This window comes from Acanthochromis polyacanthus, chromosome 10 (genome assembly GCF_021347895.1).
Source record: "Acanthochromis polyacanthus isolate Apoly-LR-REF ecotype Palm Island chromosome 10, KAUST_Apoly_ChrSc, whole genome shotgun sequence".
NCBI lineage: Eukaryota > Metazoa > Chordata > Actinopteri > Pomacentridae > Acanthochromis > Acanthochromis polyacanthus.
Window position 1 is genome coordinate 15962214 of NC_067122.1, and position 9491 is coordinate 15971704.

The following is a 9491-nucleotide window of genomic DNA, read 5'->3' on the forward strand; positions in this document are numbered from 1 at the left end:
TAGCCTGAACACAAAAATATGTCAAGGATCATCCTGCAGCAAGAACAAGAAGTTTAAACCACTTAATCTGTGTCACAATTTGTGAGTTAAACCAGTATAACGATAATAATATACTTTATAACATCTTTCCAAATTACAAGGAGTTACGAAATGCTTCACACAAAAAAGGAGCAGTTATTTTTTTAAAAAAAACTGTGAAAATACATTATAAAACATTGTACAAAAGCCTGTCTATGCAAGTGGGCTTTCAAAGAGGTTTTTCTGACAGATGAAATGCTGGACCAGCTTCAATGAATTGCTGCAGTTGGTAACATTGCATTGCTGCAACTTTATTTGAAAGAAAATCAACTTGAAGTTTCCAGTTTTTCCAACTTTAGCATCTGCTTTACCCAAACTAAAACAGAGCCCTTGATATTAGCTTGGTCTTTACTCTTTTCTCTGTAATACTGAAAGAAAACAGCAGTTGAGTTACAACAGAAAAATCTGAAGAAAGATGTACAATGCTAAACCTAATTTTTGCACTTTTGCAGAAATTCAATGTAATTCCAAGTGGATAGAAACCCCCAGAGTAAACTCTCTTCGCCAAAAGCAGAAAGTTAAGTGAGATTTATCTGAAACCGTACTTCAATTAAACTTCAGTTAAACTGTTTAAGTTTAACTGAAGCTTGTTCCAAAGAGTCGGTGCTAAAACACTAAAAACTTGAGCCTGTTTTATTTTAAGCCTGAAAATTATACCAGCAACTGATTCTCTGATCTGAAAGTCCACAGGTGCAGAATAAAGAGTTCAAAGTTTCAGGAGCCAGATGATGTATAGAATTAAAAGTAATCATGAGAATCTTAAATTGAAATCTGTATGAATGAAGAGCCGGCGTTCAAGTGTCTACGGACGAGTACAGGCTTGAAATATACACTCTAAAAACAGTAATTGTGCTCGGCAATAAAAAACAACAGTTTGCACCAATATTTTGGACTTAAGAAAACTTTGAATTAAACTATATTCAACCAACAAACTGCATTAAGGTATGGGAATTATGTAATCCAGCTTACTTAAAGATAAAATCATGTTGTTCCCAGTAGTATTTCATGTAATTTAAAAGGAGTTTCTAAGTGTTATGCAAGCAAACCTAAAACATTTAAAAAATGAAAAAGTTGCTTAGTTTTAGTTGAACTTGTTTATAGGCAGATGAAAGGTGAAGAAAAATTAATCATCAAACCAGTTTTGAGAAGTTATCTCAACTTAAATTTATTTTTAAATGGAGCAATACAAAAATATCTTTGTTTAAACTATGTGCTATATTAAGTTGATGCAGTTACCTATTTAAAGTATTTTTTTGGCTTTTTTGTATTTTTACAGATGTCCATGTTAGTTATTGTCTTATACAAATATTTCAGAATATAGAAAGTAAAAAGAAATTCAAGGAACTGAAGGGAAATTTAGAGCTTAACTTATGCACAGTGTCAGGTTGAGGGAGCTACCAGCAATATTAGGTCAAAACAACACATTAAAACAACTTTCGCAACCTGAAAGAGTTTATCCAAATGAGTAAATTAGGATTAATTTTTATTTTTTTTAAAAGTCTGAATAGCGTCCCGTGAGCTACTCTTTAGAGTGATATGGGATTTAATATTTCATGATTTACTGACAACATGGCCTGATTCTTGTTTAATTTTGTCCATTAAACACATATTGATTAGAGTTCTGTATCTTCATTCTATATCACTTTAATTTTACAATTTTAGAGACAAATGTCGAGGCTTGTTTAAAATGCAGACCTTATGTGTAATTATTTAACAGGACATGTTCATTGACTCCCGCTGGCTTTGACCTGTGATCCAGAGATCCATGTCTGAGCTGAGGAGCTTCACTGATTCCTCCAATGATGCTGATGTTCACAGAGAAGTCCGGCTCTGCGTACTCGCACTCGCTCAGGCGTCCGTGCGCGGCCCCGCGGGAGACGTCATGAGCGTCTTACTACCCAACATGGCGGACTTTGATACCATTTATGAGTTAGAAGACGAAGAGGATGAGCACGTAGTGAGCGACGAACACCTGCCCAGATACTGTCCGGAGCCCGTGGTTATGCGAGGGGCCGGGCACATCACCGTGTAAGCAGAGCCGCGTCTGTCGCTGCCGTCTGTCCGGGCGTCGCTTTGTTGTGCTTAGCCTGTGTAGCTGGAGCTAGCCTGCGAGCTAACGCAAATCACAACAACTAACAGTCATAGCCATATGTTTCGTGCAGGGGGTAGTTGGTTTGTACACAGGCGGGGTTTTACCACGATGTAAACTAATTTTAACTGTTTTATATCTTCATGGCAACTGTTAATCTAAACTGGCAGCCGATATTCACGGTGGCTAAGTTTACATGTGATGTACCGTTAACAGCTAAAAGTCTGATTAACGAGCAGATTAATGCATCAACATCAACCACGTGTTTATAACAGCCATTATTAAATCATCTTACTAATGTCGTCAGCTCAATCATAATCTAATGCTTCATTATTATCAGTTTTATCATTGTTTACATGGTGTCGTCAGCACATTAGCTGACACAGATATGTCGCTATGTATTTGCACATTTCTTTGTGATGATTAGATTTTCATGGTTCCCTGCTCTTCTCATGTAGACAAAGCAGTCATTTTAAAATAAGAAATTAGCTCAAATCCTGGATCATATCTGTCTGTTCACCCTAAACTCCACATTTAATTTCTCTCTACCTGTTTTAACAAAACAGTCAGCTATGGCAAAGTGCCTATTTTTAAAAAGAGTCCTTTATAGTAGCCTAGAATATAATTTATATGATCCAGCTAATGAATTGTCATGCAAATGCCATACATCACAGATATATTGGTATAAATGAACAGTGCATATTAATCCACAGTTAGCACTACATAAGATGAAGCAAAAAACACGTCAGACTTCCAACATACAAGTTTCATAAATATGTCAATGCCACTCTACTATTCACATACTCTATATATACCTGGTTTAAATCCACCCATTATCTGTTTGTTTTATTAAAAGAAAACTCCAAGGAAGATTCTCAATTATTTAACTACAGAAAGTGATCACACAATACACATATGAAAGTCAAGCCTTTAGTGGCCAGTGAAGAATTAAATAGGAATAGAAAAGGCTTTTTTGTGCATCCTGTTAAGAGTTTTTGGTTTATTGTATGTTCTCGTGATTTTAGTTAAACTATCAAACTGTGACATATAAATAGTTTGTGAATAAGTATCAAACAATTTATTTCTGTTTTGCCTCAGTGTTATCCTGTCTTCTCATTTTGTTAATAGTTCAGATAATTTTTATTTCTGCATCAAATGCTCCATGTTTTTTTGTTTTTTTACAGGTTTGGACTAAGCAACAGATTTGACACAGAATTTCCCTCTGTTCTCACGGGAAAGGTACAGTATCTTTTTTTACTTTTCTTGCACTTCAGTCTTGCAGGCAGCTTTCTGTTCAAATCCAAGTGGGAAGAATTAAGCAATTAAAGCTGCAGTGGCTCCTTTGTTCTTTTGGGCCTTTAACAGCCCCAACTTCCCCATCCCGTCCCATTCAAACTTCTCAGAGTGGTTTTGATCTGATGGAGATGCATTATAAGCAGCGTGCCACACTGCATAGAAAGGAGGCTGAATGTGCTGCTGTCCGGCTCTGTAAATGAGTAAGCCGTCTATGGGGCTCGGTTGGCAGGGACCCCAGTGTTTCAGAGGGTCCAGCTCCAGGTGATAAAATAATGAAATGGTGACTCTGCCGTAGACAAGAAAGGAAAACTTCCTGGGTCGGACGCAGAAACACAAAAAGGCTGCAGGGGTAAGAGCAGGCCGAGGGAAGTGTGGGGCAATAAAAAGTACCTTCAGTATTGTGACCCAGGGTGACATGTGATGGATGAGGTCACAATTATGATGATTGAAGGGTGCAGATCAGGCCCTGCTGGGCTTTATTCTGAGGTCTTTGGCTGTTTGCAAAGAGACCTTTGCATCCTGTCATAAAAGATTACGACCCCTGTTTTATGGCGTACAGACTCGGTGAGGAATGAGCATCCATTCAAGTTGTTTGGCCGGCGCTGCCACAGGCACTGAGCTTATCTCTCCTTTGAGTCCCTCTTTGCCTTGAACAGTCTAGAGGTTGGTTAGCAAGCAAGTCAGGGGCAGAGTATTTAGAGAGCTCATCTCTGGACCTGTTGGTTTTCTAAAACTCTTTGATCTCTGTGGACAGGTTTCTTTTGAACTATGAGGAATCTTTCACTAAAACGCCACCAAAAAACCCTTCATTTGTCCTACTCCCTCTTGCTCTGAGATATTTCCTTGTGTTTTCTGATTATGTCCTTCTCGTCACAGCTCCTCCAGAGACTGTTCATTTCGTTACACGTCCTTTCTTTCTGTTTTAGGTAGCACCAGAGGAATTCAAAACCAGCATCAGCAGAGTGAATGCTTGTTTGAAGAAGAACTTGCCTGTGAATGTGAAGTGGCTTCTTTGCGGCTGCCTGTGTTGTTGCTGTACAGTCGGCTGCAGTCTGTGGCCAGTTATCTGCCTCAACAAGAGAGTAAGTCTTAAACCTCCCATGACATGAGTTGGACAGTTTAACTCTCCCTTACATCAGCGCTGATTACTCAGGGGCTGTTATCGTAATTCAGCTGCATTGGTCTAAGTGTAGAGGGTCATAACAGCCCCTGTGCAGAAATGATGCATTAGGCAGCTCCTATCCTCTTTTTCCTAGCTCAAGGGTGTGCCATTTAAAAGTGGTGTTACCACTCCGAATTACTGACAACAAAGTGGAAATTACTAGCTGGTAAATTGGGAGTTCAGTCCGTAAATCCTCACACTGTGGCAGTTTACCGTTACCTGTTAAAGTGTGTAACTGAGTTATCAGTATTTCGCTGCTTGCATTGACGTACATGCATTTGTTCTCTCTTCCAAAAGACAAGACGGTCTATTCAGAAGTTGTTAGAGTGGGAAAATAACCGACTATACCACAAGGTAAGAAAGATGCCAAATTGCACACTGGCACCTGTGTGAAAGTGCTTCATTGTCTGCGTCGGTGTGCGGTGGAAGTTGAGCATCAATCGTGATGGACAATGACCGTTATTCTGCTTTGTAAACTCTAACCTGCCACATAAGCCCCTCAAAGCTGTTTGAGTCAGATCTGCTGCACGAGGTCTGAGAGGATGGAGAGGTCAGCAGTAAAAGGCCATGTTAATTTTGTTTTGTCTCGCAGCAACAAATTACAGCTAGTAGCTGTGCAAAGGTATAAAGGAAGCTCTTCAGGGTGTCTGGCCACAGTTTGACCCCAGCGAGACCAGACAGTCCTGCTCCCAGTTTCCCCTGACACTGAAGAGGAGATTTCAGACAGATTTTCTTTTGTGTGCATCTGTGCGTGTGTGTCTTTGTGTCTGTTCAGAGCGAGGTGAGAGGTGAGAGAGAGGTTCATTCATTGTGTCTGTGGCTTTTCTTCTCTTGTCAGCTGGGGCTGCACTGGAAACTCAGTAAAAGAAAATGTGAAAGCAGTAACATGATGGAATATGTAAGTAGGCTGTCACAACAAAGCAATGATACATCTTTTCATGAAGTTGTTTCCACTAGCAAGTCATCTGATCTGTAGTTTTGATCATTCATTTGTCTGTAGAATAGTAAAGATTGTCTTCATTTCCTAGAGCCCAATGGTATAAATGTCTTTTTCTGTTTGACCAGCAGTCTGAAATGCAAACTTTGTTTTAATAAATGGCCAAGAAAAGGAACGCTTTCTCACATTTAAGGAGCTAAAGCCAGTAAACGTTTGGCATTTTTGTGTAAAAAAATGAATTATGGAATCCTGTTATTTTATTTTTATACGTTTGACCAGAGATCAACTAATATTTAACTGCACCTTTATAGAAGGATAGTTTATAAAGAATGGATTTTGGCACTAATTATAAGGAAAACTAAGGTAGTAGCACACTTTACTTTCCCTGCACAGTAGATCAGCTGGATGTTAAATTGTGAAATTGGTCTGTAAACAAACTTAAAATTCAATACACACATGCCAAGTAGATTTTTACATACAAAGAATCTGATTTGGTGTTTTGGTATGTAATAGTAAGTTGCCTTTTTATTAGGTACAGCCAGCTAAAACAATCACAGTCTGCAGTTTTGTAATAAATCCTCTCTTCATGAAGCTTGTAATGTTCAGTTTTTGTTGTCACTGTACTAAAGAGGTGTTGGATGTAGTTTGTGATGCTGCTGAAATGTATTGTACTGCGCAATTTTTCTGTTATTTAGCCATCTGTCATTAATATAAATGAGGTGGTAGGAGGTTTGCCGAATAAATAAGCAATATATAAATGTGTTTTTTCAATTATTATTTACTTGATTTACAGCAGTTAATTTCCAGAGAAGATAATTGTATATAAACTCAACACACTTAACCTATATGTATTAATTATAACCAAATTACATGCTTCCTTGCAGTAAACGATTTAGCAAATTCTCATGAAATGACAGGAAAATAAAGAATTTATCCTCTCTCAGATGTAGTTTCTGCTCTTGTTAACACAGTCCCATTTCAGAATTGTAATTAGTTTTGTCTTTTTCTCTCTACAGGTGATTCTTATAGAATTCTTACCCAAATATCCTATATTCCGACCGGACTGAGGAGCCTGTTCCCAGACTGGATGAGTGGCCCTTGAATCTTATCCTTAGTGCCTTGTATATACAGTATGTTGGAATAAGGGTCTGCACCGGCGTGTCTCGTGACGACGCTGTACATCTCCCAGTACCTTGTACATTAGAATTTGCAACACTGTCACTTTGCTTTAGAGCAGATTTTGCACATTTTCCCGACAGAACTAGACATGTCCCCTTTGTTGCACTCTGACGTGTTTTTTTTTTTGTTACATGTTGAAAAACAAGTGAAACTCTCGAAAAGTGCATTTACCCCAAAGAGCCGTCGACCTGTATCCTATCTATTATATCAGTAATCCCTTGCAAAGAATGTGATGCCTCCACCTTCCGTAACTATCCTTGCCTTATGTATGATTAAAAAAAAAAAAAGAAGCGAAAACTCTTCATTGTAACAGGAGGAGGAAGGCTTTGGGTGATTCAACAAGCCTGTAGCTTCAGATGCTGTTTGTTGGGTTTCCTCTCTTTGAATCCAGTTCTTTGCAGGTAGATGGGACGGTTGACATTGCCTAACGTACAGTGTACGTCATCACCCTGTGTTTCGTCTTTGCCCTCTGTACATGGGAACTAGCTAGTAAAAGAACTTGACCTGTAAATACCATGTTAGAATAAGCTGTACAGTGGTATACCATTGTTTACATAAAGTTACTTAGTTCTTTAGTTTTTTGCCAATATATTGCTGTACCATAGTTTTGATTAATGAAAGATGTCTACGTACCTTTCTAGTTTATATGGACCTGTTTACCTTGTAAGCCATATAGTGACAGTGTACCTGATGCCAGAGTTAGGACTGATTATTGCACTTGAACCCAGAAGAAAGTCAGGATTTCAGACCACAGAACATCCTGAGTTCACCCAGTGACGGCAGCAGTGCACGTTATCGTGTGGTTTTTGCCAATGAAGACGACGTTCAGCGACTCGTCATCCGTTAAAGCCGGAGATAGTTTCGAAAATCCTGATTTAAACTCTGCACTTCCGCTCTTTTCTTTTTTTCTCAATTTAACCCAACTTTGCATTAATTTTGTAGTTTTGTACTTTCCCCTGTGCTGTGTTTTGGTCCTCCTCATGTGTTAGGAAGCATCCACAGTACACGATGTATCGAGCAGATGGTTCCTTTGTTTCAGTCTCGAGTGTTGCTGTTTTCCTGAATCTTAGTCAAGAGATTGCAGCATTGCTTTGTATTAGAGTGCCTCTGGAATAGTTGAAGAACCACAGAGAAGTACAGGCTGAAATCAGTCCTCCTGTACAAAGGAGACTTTAAGTCCTCCTTCCAGTATTGTCCCTGTTACAATTCTTGTAAATGTTTGTCATGATGACCTAATCCCTATGGAGAGAAAATAAATTGTTGATTTTGGTTTTCTCTCTGCTGCTGCTTCCTTTTTCATTTGAAACCATTCCTGATGTTTTAATGTCACTCAAAAATCAGATGATGAGCTCTGCCGAGGCTCTTTGACTGCAGCATGCTGCTCTGCTACCAGAAATGTGGCTGTTTGTCATGTTTAACAAGGTGCTGAATCGTTAACTTTAACAAGACAGGCAGCAGTTACTCAAGAACACATTTGTAAAACGGAGGAATGCTGTTACCATAACCTGCTGCTACTTTCTAATGTTACACACCGGTGGTCAGAGGAGAAAATACTGCACCGTCTTTCTACTGTATCTCACCACAACCCCCAACGACTGAGGTGGAGGGCGTCACTTCAGGGTGGCTGGTTTTTATGGTCCTTTGTTTTTTTTGTTTTCACATTCACAGTCTGTCTCTGTTTGGACTGAAGAAGTTTGTCCTGCTGCAATCATTCTGGCTCATCTGCCACGGCTTGGTTAATTTAGAGTACAATTATTCATTGTAGCACAACATGACGTGCCACCAGACTTTAGCACCAAATTCAACCAAGCAGTTTGTATTCAGGATAAAATTAAAATTGCCTCAATAGTGCTCAATAATCGATACATCTGGTTTAACTGACTTTTTTTTTTAAATCTCAAAGCAAGAAAATTAAATATATTGTCATTTAAGTTTGCAACAAATAGCATTTGTAACATAAATATATTCAAATCAGCATTTTTGTTCATGTACAGGGCATTTACACTAAATCATACACTGATTTCTTCTACTTTTGAATGCTTTTTAGATGACTGCTTTTTACGGCAATGGAAAGAATCTACTATATTTACTGAGGCACTGTGCTTTCATACAGCTTTCTACTTCATATTTGCGATTTATGATGCTTTATACTTCTACTGCACTGTATTTTGGGGAGAAATGTTGCTGTTTTTACTCTACTACATTTATTTGACAGCTTAGTTTAGGCGATACTTTGATAATTTTAATGAACAGAAAATATGATGAGTTATTTTTTATATTTTCATTAGTTCACCGATAAGAATAATGTAAGGGAGCCGCTGAGATGCTAAAAAATTACTTCTTGTGCAAATGAGATGAAAATATCAGCTTTGAAAACATTGGTTTCTCCAAAGATTTAACACGTTTGAATACATCTTGCCACTAATTCTTATCTAATATTAAGAATTTTAAATGCTGACTTTTAATTTGTAGTGTAGTATTTTTGCATTCTGGTAGTTATCCAAATACTTCTTCCACCACTAGTTGCTCATATTTATTAGTGTCTGTTTGTGAAACTTATATATGTAATTATGCATCAAATGAAACTGGTTTTAATTTGTTGTTTGTTTTCCTGCACAATCACTAATGTGTCTCATTGTTTAAAAGAGCAGTGAAGGTTTTAAATGAGCAAGAAAATCAGAACAGCCTATATAAGCCCTCCAGTATTTTCTAGAGTTATTTTAAACCACCAGTCTCATTTGACCACCTTT

At 38.2% G+C, this 9491-nt stretch overlaps 1 protein-coding gene across 1 annotated transcript; it reads left to right on the forward strand.

Annotated features, from left to right (window-relative positions):
- Positions 1-1935: 1935 nt before the first annotated feature.
- chic1 (cysteine-rich hydrophobic domain 1) lies at positions 1936-8010 on the forward strand. The gene is made up of 6 exons (XM_022196669.2): positions 1936-2106; positions 3352-3406; positions 4390-4545; positions 4923-4979; positions 5464-5523; positions 6579-8010. Exons 1-6 carry the CDS (start codon positions 1961-1963, stop codon positions 6627-6629), a joined length of 525 nt encoding a protein of 174 aa, XP_022052361.1. The 5' UTR covers positions 1936-1960; the 3' UTR covers positions 6630-8010.
- Positions 8011-9491: the final 1481 nt, after the last annotated feature.